General features: G+C 56.6%; 4 protein-coding genes across 4 annotated transcripts; 1 reads left to right on the top strand and 3 right to left on the bottom strand.

Moving 5' to 3' along the window:
* Positions 1–46: 46 nt before the first annotated feature.
* BBA_03622 (calponin-like protein) lies at positions 47–2,193 on the bottom strand (the record flags this gene model as incomplete). Its single annotated transcript, XM_008598719.1, has 2 exons — positions 47–1,958; positions 2,027–2,193. The coding sequence occupies 2 exons, from the start codon at positions 2,191–2,193 to the stop codon at positions 47–49; spliced, it is 2,079 nt and encodes a 692-aa protein (XP_008596941.1).
* A 1,582-nt stretch (positions 2,194–3,775) lies between these two features.
* BBA_03621 (major facilitator superfamily transporter) lies at positions 3,776–5,795 on the bottom strand (the record flags this gene model as incomplete). The annotated part of the gene is made up of 3 exons (XM_008598718.1): positions 3,776–4,517; positions 4,586–4,999; positions 5,089–5,795. The coding sequence occupies 3 exons, from the start codon at positions 5,793–5,795 to the stop codon at positions 3,776–3,778; spliced, it is 1,863 nt and encodes a 620-aa protein (XP_008596940.1).
* A 1,643-nt stretch (positions 5,796–7,438) lies between these two features.
* Positions 7,439–8,230, top strand: BBA_03620 (NADH:ubiquinone oxidoreductase, 17.2kDa subunit; the record flags this gene model as incomplete). The annotated part of the gene is made up of 2 exons (XM_008598717.1): positions 7,439–7,526; positions 7,656–8,230. The coding sequence occupies 2 exons, from the start codon at positions 7,439–7,441 to the stop codon at positions 8,228–8,230; spliced, it is 663 nt and encodes a 220-aa protein (XP_008596939.1).
* A 415-nt stretch (positions 8,231–8,645) lies between these two features.
* On the bottom strand, positions 8,646–12,627 carry BBA_03619 (major facilitator superfamily transporter; the record flags this gene model as incomplete). Its single annotated transcript, XM_008598716.1, has 4 exons — positions 8,646–10,141; positions 10,203–10,340; positions 10,602–10,628; positions 10,977–12,627. 4 exons carry the CDS (start codon positions 12,625–12,627, stop codon positions 8,646–8,648), a joined length of 3,312 nt encoding a protein of 1,103 aa, XP_008596938.1.
* Between the last annotated feature and the right edge of the window lie 1,072 nt (positions 12,628–13,699).

Genomic DNA, 13,699 nt, shown 5'->3' with positions numbered 1-13,699 from the left:
CCTGTCTGCGTTTCCCGGGTTATCCGTCACTGCTACCCTGTCCGCTTCAGCGGCCTGCGCCGGGAAGCGGACGCGGGCCGACAATCTGTCTACGCCCGGCGCCGATGCCCTGGCTGCCTCTGTTTTGCGAGTCGCCGCCCGTGTAGCCGCTCCACTGGCCGACGTCCCAGCGGCCGCCCATGCCGCCACCGATGCCTTCGACGCCGTCGCCGGCGGGCACCGCGCGTGCCGTTTCCTTTTGAGCCTCTTCCCACTCGCGCTGGCGCTCGCGCTCCATTTCCATCTCGCGCTCGAGAAGCGACTTGCCGGCCCACCCGCCCGCCTTAGTCTTGGCCTGGCCCTGCTGGCGACGACGGTCCTCAGCGTCGCGCTCCTCTCCGCTGAGACCAATCTCGCGAGAGTACGTCTGCTGTGCCGCTGGCGCAGCCGGTGCGGGATGGCTCGCGAGGAAGCGGCCAGTGCGGTTCTGGGGCGTAGGCGGCGATTGGTAGGTGGCGGGGTCGGGTAGGGGCCGGCTGCTGCCACCGGTGTTGTGCGACTTGACCTTGGGCGTGGCGGCAGTCGGGTCAGGCAAAGGTCGCGGCGATTGCGGTGCTGGCGAAGAGCGGACTTCAGGCGCCCGTGGTTCCGGCGTACGCTGATGCCGGATGGATTCGGGAGTTCGCTGCACCGGCTCCGGCGTGGGAGACTGCTGCTGGTGTTGGGTCCATTGCGTCTGCAAGTACTCTCGCTCTCCTTGTGCCCATGAATCCTGTCGCATGGGCGGGCTTTGGACAGGCGCGGGAGCGCGGGGCCGGCTTCGAGATCTGGCTTTGGGAGATTTCGTCCCAGCAAGTGGCGACTTGAATGGGCCTGCAGTGGAAACTACGGACGATCTGTTGGACACGCGCTCTTGTCGCTCCCGCTCGTATTCCGCCTCACGCTGTCGTGCCTTTTCGAGCTCCATTTCAAGGGCTTTTATACGGCTGCTGTCGTCGGTCGCGTTGCCGCTGGTGGCACGGTCGGCCTGGTACTGGCTCAAATACTGGCCACGCAGCTTCACCGGGCTGCGGCTCCTTGCTCTTTGCCGTTCTTCCTCCACCTTGGCCTCGGCTTCCGCTTCCTCTTGCTTGCGTCTTTCTTCCGTCAGCTTCCACTGGCGCTCTTCTTCCTCCCATCGTCGCCTCTCATCGTCTGCTTTTTTGCGTAGTCTTCGCGTTTCTGCTTCCCAGCGCTCCTCCTCTTCCTTCTTAGCTTGGGCCTCCTCGGCAGCTAAGCGTTCTCGCTCTCTTTGCTCTTCCTCCTGTCGTTGGCGCTCTTCTTCGGCTGCCTGCTCTTTTCGTATGCGCTCCTTCTCAGCTAGGCTAGGAACGCGCGGTCCGCTGTTGATGATTTGTCTGCGGCCACCAAACTGAATACCTAGATTGCCTTGACTGGCACCACCCATATACCCATACTGTGCAATATTCCAGGCCGGAGTTGAAGCGTTCTCTTGCTCCTTCCTACTCCAGGTGCTAACCGGACCAGGGGAGCTAGTATCACGCGTAGGGCTCTTGGTCGGGCTCCAGCGGCCGGAGGCAGAGTCGCCTGTTCGCGACGGAAGCATACTAGATCGACTTGGATTACTGTATGCTGATGACGTGTTGCTCGTAATTGAGACTCCACGACCACGGAGTCCACTACCAAGGGGTGTGGAAGGTGCGCCGGCGGGCTGCGATGACCGGGGACCGATGACGTTGGGGAAGCGTTGAGGGTTTGCGCTATGGGCGGCTCTGCTGAACGCGCCGAGGCACTGCAGGACTTGCGCCGGGTCTTTCTGTTCGTAGAGGTCGACGGTGAGGAAGATGTCATGCTCGTGTAGGTTAAGCGGCGGAGACTGGCAGGCTCGGAGAAAGTGAGAGATGTTTTCCATTTGCACGAATGGCATGGCGGATTGCTTGAACTTGATTCCCGGGGGGGGTATGGCAAGATTGATGAGCCTGGATAATGATGAACTGATGAGTACTGCATCTTGTAGCCAGTAGGGGGCACTCTGGCGGAAACTTACTTGCAAAGAGCGACGCCATCTTTCAAGCCCTCGAGGAGATCTGGCGAGGACAGCTTCTCGCCCAACGACTCTTCCACCCATGACCGTGCTTCGTGGGCAGCCGCAGGGGTGTATTTGTCGAGGCGCATTTTGCGCAGATCTTTGTCCAGCGACGACACAGACGCCATTGTTAGAGGCTGATGTAGCCGAACTAAGTGGATGTGTGAGGAACAAGATACGCGAAGATCCTTTGAGTACTGTTTCTTTCGCAAAGTCCGGTCGAATCCACAAAGTTGACCGTGCTTCTCCGTTTATCTGCCGCGCAACAGGGCGGTGCGCTGATGCTTGGGCACCGTTGCTGTTCAAACGACTAATATTGGGTGCCTAGGTATTGGCAAATTTGCCAGACAAAGGACAGGATGGGGCAGCAGAGAGTGGTCGTGAAGCGGGAGTGCCGGAATGCGAGCCGTTGTATTGGAAGATTAGCATTCTGGTATTTGGCGCATTTCAGGGCGGGAGCCTCGCAACGTGGAAAGGAGGGGCAGATTGGAAAAAGGAACGAGCCGTGACGCTGCGGACTATTGAAAAGAGATGGAATTCAGGAGTATCAGTTTTCGGTAACGGCGAAGAAAAGGTACAATAATTGCTTTTTGACAAGCGTTGCTGACAGCAAGTGGTGAGGGTCGCACAAGCCAGGACCTTGGACGCGTGGCGGCAGGCACTTCGTCATCAACAACTTGACAATAAAAGAACTAAATAACTCCCTTGATGAGCGGGGCAGCCCGAGGCCGTTTGCCTCCATCCAAGGAACAGAACAAAGAGGAGAGCACAAAGGTACTTACTAGACTGGCACTACAGCGGACTCTTAGCGCTGCTTTAGCGGTCCTTGGTGGCTGCAGCCCAAGTACCTCGCTGCTCTTCTCAGTTTCGTCACCAAAACAACCTGCCCGATTGGGCGCTAAGCTGGTCCCCATGGGCAACCTGTTAGTTAGTTTCTGCTGCTGTATAAGTACCATGGTACCCTGGACAAGTTTTACACGGCTTGAATTATCCTAGATCACGCCCTCGTCGTCGAGTCAGCCAGACTTCAGCGACATGCAACATTAGTTTTCAACCAAAAGCACACGATTTCTCATTGATTTGCGACAAGGGCGTTGTGGTACAGTGGTTGACACCGCGGTGCCACAGTCTTGTGCATAAATTGAAAGGCGTCCACAGCAGTAACAAGGTTTGTGTCAGCGCACGATAGGCTTGACTAGTACCTGAATATCGACCTCGGCTACAAAAATAACACGGATGTTATAACATTTGCAAATTTGCAGACCTGCAAACCTCGGCTCTTTATTAGCTGCTCAACTCTTACCGCATACTACGTTCCAAACGTGCTCGTGTCATCCCATCCGACAGCACGGAATAATAAGCCGATGTGGACCGCGTTGCGTCGCGAATCGGCATGGCGTTTCTTGGCATGTAAAATTCCGAGGCGATTAAGGCGTTTGTGCATTGGTGGACAGGGAAGCCTTGGACAGGGCCATGGTGGCCGAGGCAGATTTGTAGCTGTTAAATATTGCGGCGTTGCAACGTGTGACGAGACAGATAGCCAAATGGGGGTGGACACGGTTTTGAATCGCTTGGTATTAATGCGAGATCTCGCTGATACATAAGATCTATAGCAGAAAAAAAAAAAAAAAAATGTAATAGATAACACCAAGGCAGCCCGCCATTAGGCGCCAATGCAATGCTCATGGCCGCATGATGCAGTAACCCTCCTTACGAGCTCGATTTGCTCATCTTTGTCTCCACGACCGTCTGATCCACCGCCTTTCCTTCCCTCTGCCTCTTCGCCTCCATCTTTGCCGCTCCCTTTGCTCTCTTGGCGTCCATGCGGGCCTGATCCTCGCGCAGCTGGCGAATGAGTCTGCTCTTGGCGCGAATCTTTGCTCCGTAACGCCAAAACACAAACGGGATCGGAATCATGATAATCTCGGCGACGCCGAGCACGGTGCCCGCCCAGCGCGGCGTCAGCGTGTTGTACATGGTCGGGCCGGCGAGCGGCAGCGTGCCGCCAATGACGCTGCGGATAAAGGCGTTGCCAGAGAGTGCGCTGGCCGCGTAGATGCCGTAGGCGCCGGCAAGGTAATTGGAGCCGTAAATGAAGACTATGGTGTTGCCGAAGCCAAAGGGGATGCCAAAGGCGATGGGGACCGCCCAGTGGATGCTCGTGGGTAGGCACGTCCACGAGAAGCCCATCTGACCGATGCTCGCGGCGATGGAGCCGGCGGCCATGACAATAGCTTGCGCCTCGGGCAGCACTTTGCCGGTTTCGGGGTCGCGGGGTTGTCGGTTGATGATGCGGCGAAAGATGGGTTCGCCGCAGAGTGACGTGAGAGTGCCGATGCCGATGCCGATAAAAGATAGGCCGGTCGTGCCGGCAGACCAGCCACGGTGCTGCGAGAAGACGATGGGATAGGCGACAAAGCAAAGATACAAGACGGCGTAGACAATGGAAATCCTATCGAGTACATCCAAAATCAGTACATTGCGGCGGGCTGACAGTATTCTGGAAGTGTTATGACTTACCATATGTTCATGAACCACAAGATGGGTTCGGTGGCGGCGAGGATAAACGGTCGGCTTAGATTCACCTTTAACAAGTGCAGCGTCGACAGCTTATAGTCGTACTGGCACCAGTATCGAGGGTCGTCATTTTCCTTGCGCAAGCGCGCGGCCTTTTTGCGGAGGATGGCGGGCGCATACGTCTCCTTGACGGTGAGCATCATGAAGAAGGTGACGCAGCCGAGTATGAGAATGACCCAGTTTGCCCAGCGCCAGCCCAGGTACTCGAATACGAAACCGCCAATAATGGGACCGGTGACGGGTCCGTTCATGGGGGCGAGGCTGAAGAGCGACATGGTGCGTGCCAGGTAGTCAGGGTGCGAAATGTCGACGACTGTGCCGGGCGCATTACCGACCATGACGGAACCAAACAAGGCGCTGCACAGTGTCAGTACATACATACAGGGAATTGGGTGCCATAACAGGTGCCCGCAAAAGGAATGACGAGGAAAAAAAAGAAGACTTACTCAAAGAATCTCACGACAATGATGCTCGTCAACGAGTGCGCTACGCCAGACGGAATGATGAGCAGTGCCCAGCCGGCAATGCAGACGAGGTAGACGTTGCGCCGGCCGTAGAGCTCGCTCAGCGGCGCCACAATCAGGGTGCCGACGGCCAAGCCGAGAAGGTAGGTGGTGAGGCCGAGGGTGACAATGGTCGTCGAGGCGCCAAACTCCTTTGCCAGGCCGGGCGTGGAGGCGGTGTAGCTGCTGCTGTAGAGGGTGGTGCCCCAGGTGCCGATGGAGGCGACGGCGACGGTCCATCCGCGGTACCAGAGCGGCCAGTTCTTGGGGTTCTCCGGGTCACCTTCCTCAAAGATGACCTCGTACTCGGGAGCGCGCGAGAAGACGCTGCTGGCGCCGGAGCGGGTGTAGGTTATGGGCGCGCGGGCCTGGCGCTCCTCGTCCGTCTCAAGGTCAACGGTGACGGCGCGCTCGAGTGTCTCGTAGAGATCCTCGTTATCGATGCGCTCCGTCTCGGCTGAGGCGCGGCTGCGGAGCGACGGCCGGCGCGAGGGCGGACGCCGGACGGGGGCAAAGATGACTGAATCCGTGTCCGAGGACGGTGACGAGGACGAGGAGCCGTCGAGGCCGGCACCGCCGCCGCCGGTGGCGGTTGGGCTCGGCGGCACGGCGTACGCCTTTTCAGGATCGGGTGGTGGTTGTGGCGCCATGCTGGACAAAGGTCCCGGGGGCCGTTGCAGAATTGGTGTCTGAGACAGCTGCTAAGCCGCCGCCAAAGGGTTTTCCGGCTCAGACAGATGAAGATTGGATGAATTTGACCCCAGAATTTTTGGTTCATACACAGCGGCAACTGTCACGATGAGGCTTCAACATTTGGCTCGAATCGTTTGGGGCTGAATGTTCATGTAAAAAAGGGAGGGGAGGGGAAGAAGAGGAAGGCAGCCGGAATCCTTCACGACACTGGGGCGACTTTCTCTTCCTTCGTACCCCCCCCCCCCCCCCCCCCCGCTCTCTCTCCGGAGCCGCGCTCCTGAATCAAGAACGTGGGGGACACAACAGTAGCAGTAATGTAGCCCATTATTTTTCTTTCTCATTAGGCAATTAGTGTTGACAAGCTTTTACCGGCCAGTCAAAGTGAGCAAATTGAGCTCGAATGGGCCAAGTTAGCCTGCCCCAGACCAGGCCCCAGTAGCGGAAACAGTGCGCCAATAGAGTGAGTCTAAGGGGACGCCATGTCCGCGGGCTTTGATCCGCTCGCGGAAAGGGCTGAATTTGTGAGGGGAAAGGTAGGAATTGTTTCGTCTGAAGGGCATTAAGGTTGTGTAGCTTCGCCCAAGTTGGCATAAAATGTTTCAAAACGTCGTATCACTAAATACTGAGAGCCACTCTGGGGTTACTTGCTGGCATGTCGCGTGTAGCCAAATCTCGTTGCAGCCAAAAGTGACGCAGCATGAAGGGGGAAAAAAAAACACGAACCATTCGGAACGGAACATGCTTGTCATAATAATTAGGGGACCCACGGACGCCTGGTCAGTCTAGTCCGATCGGCCGAGTCTGGCTGCTGTTGCGCACGGCAAGCAGCAGCCGTAGAGTCATGAACATCAGTGAGCGCCCGCCGCGCAAAAAGGCGGACAAGAGATATTTTGTCACGGCCATTCAAATTGACCGGTGAGGCACGATTTTTTTTTTTTTTTTTCATTTTTCTTTTTCGTTCTTTCATTGCTGACTCGACCCAGTGGTCCATGGCCGAGCAAAACCTGTGTGACCCCCATCGGCGATAAGTGAGACGGAATGAGGGTGGGCGCACCCCTGTCGCCGCGGGCCTGGCAACTGCCGGTGAAAAGAAATGTGACCGAGCTTGTGAGTCAAGTGCTGTCAGCTCCTTTCCAAGACAGGGCAGAAAGGATACAATGGCGGTGTTGCGCATCGGAGCGGTGCATATCAGGCTGCAGCCGTCAGCCGTCATTTGTCTCTGGCGGAAGGCTCTGTTCCGTTATTCCGAGAGAGGAGACTTGCTCGTCCGATTCTACGTTGAACATGACTGATGGCAGGGAAATAAATCAAGAGAGACAACAAATTAAGACAAAAAGAATACGAACCGATAACAATGCATTCTATGACTTTTAAAACAGGCCCTCGGGCAATTTTGCGCCCTTGGCTTGCAGCACAAAGCGCACGGTGGTTTTCATCACTGCCACCTTGTGTCGATCGGCGTTACTAGCCCGGCTTGGCAGAAAAAAAAAAATGTCCCGCCTCACGACGACGACAAGCCAGCATCATCAACCAGTGACCACCACAGACCACCGACCTCGCCCAACCCAAACCCCTCTTTCCATCACCGCTTCCGCAACCCATGGCCGGCAATCCCATCGGCCCCATCGGCCAAGCGTGGCTCAAATGGAAATCGCTACGTCTTCCCTGGCGCAAGCGATTCCTCGTTGGTAAGCCGCTCTCTCTCTCTCTGGCGCGCGCGCGCGCGCGCGCACTCTCCGCTCTCCATCCCACACCCTCCCCCCCCCAATCCCCATCCCCATCCCACCCGCCGGCTGACAAAAACAAAATATGAACAGGCTTCGACCTCCAAGGCAACACCTACTGGGAGTTTCGCCTCACCACCCGCGGCACCGGCGAAGCCGCCCCCAACGGCCTCGGCGAGGTTGAGCGCTGGCGCCGCATCGTCCAGTACCCGCGCGGCACCCACCTGTCCTCGGTCAAGGTCGGCCCGCTCTGGCACCAGTGGCTGCGGTACACGCGTCGCGACCCCCCGAGCCTCGACGAGCAGCGCGGCGACGTCGTGCGCCGCGCGCGCATGAAGCAGCTCGCCGCCGACGCCGACGCCCGCTGGGCGGCCAAACCTCGCGTCATGGAGGATCCCCTCCCCGGGCAGAAGGCGGCGCTGCCAACGGCGGCGGCGGCGGCGGCGGAGGAGGGGAAGGAGGCAGCGACGATGACGACAAGAACGAGCGCACGGGAGCCTGTCACATTACGAGCCGAATCGAAACAAAAAGCAAAAACGCAGCGGGACGAGGCCGAGGACGGGGCGGAGGAGGCTGTCGACCCAAAGGATCCCTGGAAGCAGGCGCGCACGAGGGGACCTAGTGAGGAGTGGCAGCCCCAGGCCTGGAGTCCGAAATCCAGGAAATGATAAAACAGTCATATCCATACTCTCTGCGGGAACGACACATTGAATTAAGCCATCACTTGGTATGCGTATGTGGCAGGGGGGTGTCTCTAATGCTGAGAGGTCCAAATGGCCTCGTTGTACCATCTTCTATTATAACTGTATCATAGTGTACATCTTTTACTGCTGCCTTAGCGAATGCTTCAAAACAAGACCTGTATTTCTCCCCGTCAATCGTCCGCGCCCCCCTCATCTCTAGTGTAGCAAAGCGCAATAGTGACGCTGCCTTTATGATGCATTCGTTGGCCGTTGAAAATCGTGGTATCTAATATCCTGCCCAGTAGCCCCCCCAAAAACGCCAGCCAAATAAAGTAGTTTAAAGGCCAAAACAAAAGAAAAAAGACAAGACACTTTTTTTAATGCAACATCCACATCTTCATCACGCGGCAGTCGACCTGATCACCTGCAGCAAGACGTGTAACCGATTAGCCGATGCGTCAAGCATCTCCACCGCCAGCGCGTCGTCCGGGTCCGGCTTCGCCCTGCCTGTCCGCTTGCGCTTGACCTTGGCGTGGCGCGCCTTGATGCCTGCGCGCACCGCGGCTGCCAAAGAGGGCGTGTACTCGAGCGCGTTACAGGTCCACAGCAGCTGAATAGCGGCCTCGACGACGAGCGACAGCTTGGCGTTATCTTCGACGCCGACCGTGTTGGCCGGATGCGCGACGTAGCAGTGCTCCAGCATCGCGGTGCTCAGCCGCGCCTCGGCCTCGCCCTCGGGATCGACCTTGTGCGGCGGGCGGTGGCTCGACGGCAGGAGCAGGCCAAACAGCTCCTTGAGCAGCGTGACACGGAGCTCGTTTGGTAGGGGCCCGCGGCGCTGCGCGACGACGAGTGCAAACTCCTCCAATGGTGCCACCTTGAGCGACGTCGTATAGGCGTCGTACAGGCGGTGCATGTCAGCGCCCTTGCGCAGCGCCGACGTCGCCGCCGACAGCAGCTTGAAGAGCCGCAGCCGCAGCGGCATCGTCTCGGTGAGCCCCGGAAACGTGGTTCCAAAAGATGCCGACGAGCGCATGCTGCGCGGCTTCTCGGGTGTCGGCGGCTCCGACGCACCCGAGGAAAATGCGTCGTCGTCGAGGTAGTCGCCAAACTTGTCGTTGTTCACGTCGATGCGCTCCTCGCGCTTGCGCTTCTTCGTCGCGTCGTGGCGGCCGCGGGGCTCCTTGTCAAAAACTTCTTGAAACGCCGACGTGGAGAGGCTGCTGCCGTCGGCGAAGAGAGCCTTCATGATGGCCTTGGAACCGCCTTGCGGCCCATTCCTTTGCTCCATGTACATGACGATAATGGACTCCTGTCGCATCGTTGTCGGCACGGGCCCGTCGCCGTCACTCGCCTCGTGCGCATCCAGGTCAAGCCGCTCGCGTTCCGTCCAGTCCGACTGCAGGACGTCGAGCATAAACTCGAGCCACGCCTTCCAGTAGCGCCAGCGCTGCGGGTGCAGCGTGCTGCAGTTGAACGCCCATCCCAACGTGGACCAGAAATCCTGCCCCCGGTTCCATACGCTGTTTTCGTTGGCGAGGCTGCCGTTGACGCGGTAGCGCTCCTGCTCATCCACGGAGCCGTCGGAAAGGGATCCATCGCTACTGTAGCCTGTCCGTTGTTGCCAGCGCGGAGTCGAGTAAAACTGAAAGGCAGCGCGTAGATTAGCCTTGACCGGACCAACGACCTCAAGCAGGCTGCGAAGGTAGCTGAGCGCTAGCGTCGCGACTTCATGTGATTTGTTATCGGCACGGTTTGTGTATACTGGGTGCACGAGTAGTGTGTTGAGGACTGCCAGGTGGCTTGGTGGTGGGACGTATGCGCTCCGTGTGGTTGGTCGTCGTCGCGAAGATCCTGCGCCAAGTACACTGTCGTAGAGGTTGATGGCGCCGAGATCTACAATGCTGGTCAGTATTTGCAAGTTAAATCTGAGCGCCTTCTTTTTTTTTTTACATACATAGCTGTTCTTCGAGAAAGATTTGGCAGTGTGCCTTGAGATCGCGCGGCAAGGGTCGCACGTCGCGAAATGGTGAATGCTGGTTGTGGAGAGGGCTGCTTGCTGCTGTCGACTGATGTGATGGCTCCGACTCTACCGCTGTGTGAAATGAGGTCGGTGATGATTCCGCACTGGAAATAGCTGACCGCGACATCCTCGCAGTGATGTCGTCGGCCGCGATCAGTTTCTTTTTTTTTTTGGTCTGCACGTCGCCCCTGGTTGATGCGGCTGCAAGAACTGCGGGTGTAGCCACTCTACGCGAGAGACATCTTTAGGTACGCGATAGCGTGACGACAGGCGGGATGGAAATCTTACAGTGCGGCAGAAGTGGCCCGGCTCGCCACACTGTGCACCACTTACATGATATGGTCTTTTTCACACTCGGCGCTGAAAGGATTAAAGTAACAATGATGCATTCATGGGGGGTAATGTAAATGCTGGCAAGATTGGACGGGACACATTTCTCAGTATGGAGGTCTCTATTGTGGTATCATTAGTCTATATAAAAGAGTAGAGCGATGGCGGCCAAAATTGGTCCTTTAGATAAAACAATTCCATCAAATATAATTATATCCATGTTTCCCCAGACGCCATTTCAATGCAGTATGCTCCTTGGGCAAGACAAAAATTTTCAATTGGAGCCGGCCTCTTGCTGTCTCTTCTCAGCCTCTCGTTGTCTCTTCTCTGCTTCAGCTTCGACCTCAGCCTCGGCTTCGGCCTCTGCAACTTCCTCACTTCTGGGCCCAGAAGCTGCTGAAGCAGCCATCATCTTTTGCAAAAACTGAGAAGCCTCCGAAGAATATTTGCAGCGAGCACGGATCTTGGCACCGTACATGTAAAAGAGGAGTGGGCACGGGAGGCAGGCAAGGGCTAGGAAAGCCGGAATGGAGCTAGCCCAATGGATGCCGAGGTCGTTGTACATGTATGTGGTGAAGAGAGGAAAAGCTGCACCAAAGAGGGATCGCAGTACTGAATTGGCCGCCAGAACGGAGGCAGCATAGATGACATAGGAGTCGATAAGGTAGTTGAGAAGCGCGAGGAAGACAAGAAGGATACCCGCGGCGAAGAATCCGGAGCCGACAATGGGTACGGCCCAGTGTATTTCGGGCCCATTAGTCCAAGCAAACCAGAAGAGGCCGACTGGAAGCAGTACAGAGCCGAGAATGGCAGGAGGCAGTCTCTCTTCGGGAGGAGCCATCCCGTTGGGGTATTTTGCCGCTGCCCGCCTATAACGCCGATTGTCAAAGACTGCGTAAACAGTCGCAGAAACCATACCAATGGCGATACCAACAAAAGCTAGGCCACCGATGCCGGGGCTCCAGCCGCGGCCAAGCTGGAAAACGATGGGAAAGGCAGCAAAGCAGAGGTACAATGTGCCGTAAATGATGGCGATGTAGATGGAGGTGAGCAGGACGATGGGCTCCTTGATGAGAAGAACCCAAGGACGAGTGATGGAAACCTTGAACTGAGCGACAACGTTTCGAGGAGGCCCATGAGCCTCAAATTTGCTAACGTACACCTTTCCAGTCTTCTTGCTGAGCTTGTTGGCGCGCTTGCGGAGCAGAACGGGAGCGTACGTCTCGGGATATGTTACAGAGCTGGCAATCCAAACAATGCCGCAGAATATGGCAATCATGCCCTCAACCCAGCGCCAGCCCTTTGACTGGCCAAGGAAGCCGCCTGCAATGGGGCCCAGGGCAGGGCCCAGGAAGGGAGCCATGGAGAAGAGCGCGCCGGCCTTGCCACGTTCTTGGGCACTGAAAATGTCGGCAATGACACCGCCGGCATTGGTCAGAGGCGAGGAACCAAAAGCGCCGGCAAAAAAGCGCAAAACGAGCAGGGCACCCATGTTGTTGGCGCCAGCGGCACCTGCATTGAAAGCAGTGAGACCGAGGTAGCTGATGAAGAAGAGCTGCTGGCGGCCAAAGACCTCGGAGAGAGGAGCCCACACAAGAGGTCCGAGGGCAAAGCCCAGCACGAAGAGTGAGACGCCGAGAATAGCAACTTCTTGCGAGACGCGGAAGTCGATGAAGATGTCGCGGATGCCGCCAGAGTAGGCGGACGAGGCAAAGGCGACGGCCAGGGTAGCGGCGGCCTGGATCGCAATAATCATCCACTTGCGACCCTCGGAGAAAGTGAAAGGGTTGTAGGAGTCTTCGGGGAGAAAGTCGACGACAAAAGGTGACTCGGTTGTTCCTTTGCCGGGATATTTGTAGTCAATGACGGCCTGTGTCACTCCAGCCTGGTCAAGAAAGTGTCTGAAATAGGAGACGTGGTTGACAGTAGGCGACGACTGGGCCTCGACATCACGATCCGAGCCTGCTGTCATTGATGATGCGTAGCCGCCAGGCGTGACAGCGCCGTTGTTCGGCGATGGTGGCGCCATGCCTGTCGGGTCTTGTCGAGCGAGGTTGCTTGGTGTTGTCGAAAACTGGTGCAAGTATCGGGTTGGCTGTCTTGCGGGGCAGATGCACACAAAAGTGATGGCACTGCGGTTACTATGCTAAATAGCAGGTACGAGAAATGCACTTTTGATTTGGCGAATATTAAGAAGAATCAAGTTACAAGCAAAGTGGGCAGGCAGCTCGCAATCTTATACTTGAAGATGCGATGAGACAAGTAAGGAACCCCATAAAACGGAGAAATATCAGGCAATGAAAAAAATTCAATCAGGGAGCAGATGCCACAATAAGCAGGCATTGTTATTACAAACCACCATCCGGTCCTCGTAAAGGCGACGAGTCTACACCCCCGACGCAAGTCCGCAAGACACCGCAGCTGATGGCTATTAGAGGGAGCGGTAATATCTCAGGCGGTAGGGCCATTTCCATCCGCGAGGACGCTTGCCCGCAAAGGGCAATTCCTAATGCCCGCGGCAATTTGCCTAGTCATCTCAGCAACCTCAAAAACGCCGATCGACCCACGACCGTCTCCCTTGATTGGGTCTTTGGCCGTTGTGGCGTTGAAGAGGGTCAGTGTCGCGGCCCAAAAAGGTGTCTATTCTCCGCGGGCTTCTCGCTTGTTCAATGTTTTTCGACGGGGCCCACCTAATAAAGCATATTTCCCCCCCCTTTGTTGGTGGACTTGATGACTCGACAAAAGGCCGACGGCATCTAGCCGTACGTGGGCTATGCTATGTAGCCGGCTTAGCAATGTGTGTCAGAGACGCTGTCAGAGGAACTAGCTTTCGTTTCGCCATTCGAATTCTATTTTACTTTTTTTTTTTTCATCCTTGTAATCATTTCGGCTATATCCATTATCAATTACCACCACCTCTTTCGAGTTGCACTAATAATGTAACCAAGTCAGTTAGCGGCAAGCAGGAATCTGAGACAGATGCCATGCAACCAGGTTCGGATGAGCCCGAAATGGTGCAAGGCCACCAGGATGATGGAACCACGATCAATAATAGCAAAGCCGACGTATGGCCATCAGCGTAAGTGGCTGATGATCCGGAG

Source organism: Beauveria bassiana (assembly GCF_000280675.1).
Source record: "Beauveria bassiana ARSEF 2860 unplaced genomic scaffold BBA_S00007, whole genome shotgun sequence".
Taxonomy (NCBI): domain Eukaryota; kingdom Fungi; phylum Ascomycota; class Sordariomycetes; order Hypocreales; family Cordycipitaceae; genus Beauveria; species Beauveria bassiana.
The sequence above is the reverse complement of the archived record's forward strand: the minus strand, read 5'-3'. Positions and strand labels throughout refer to the sequence as shown.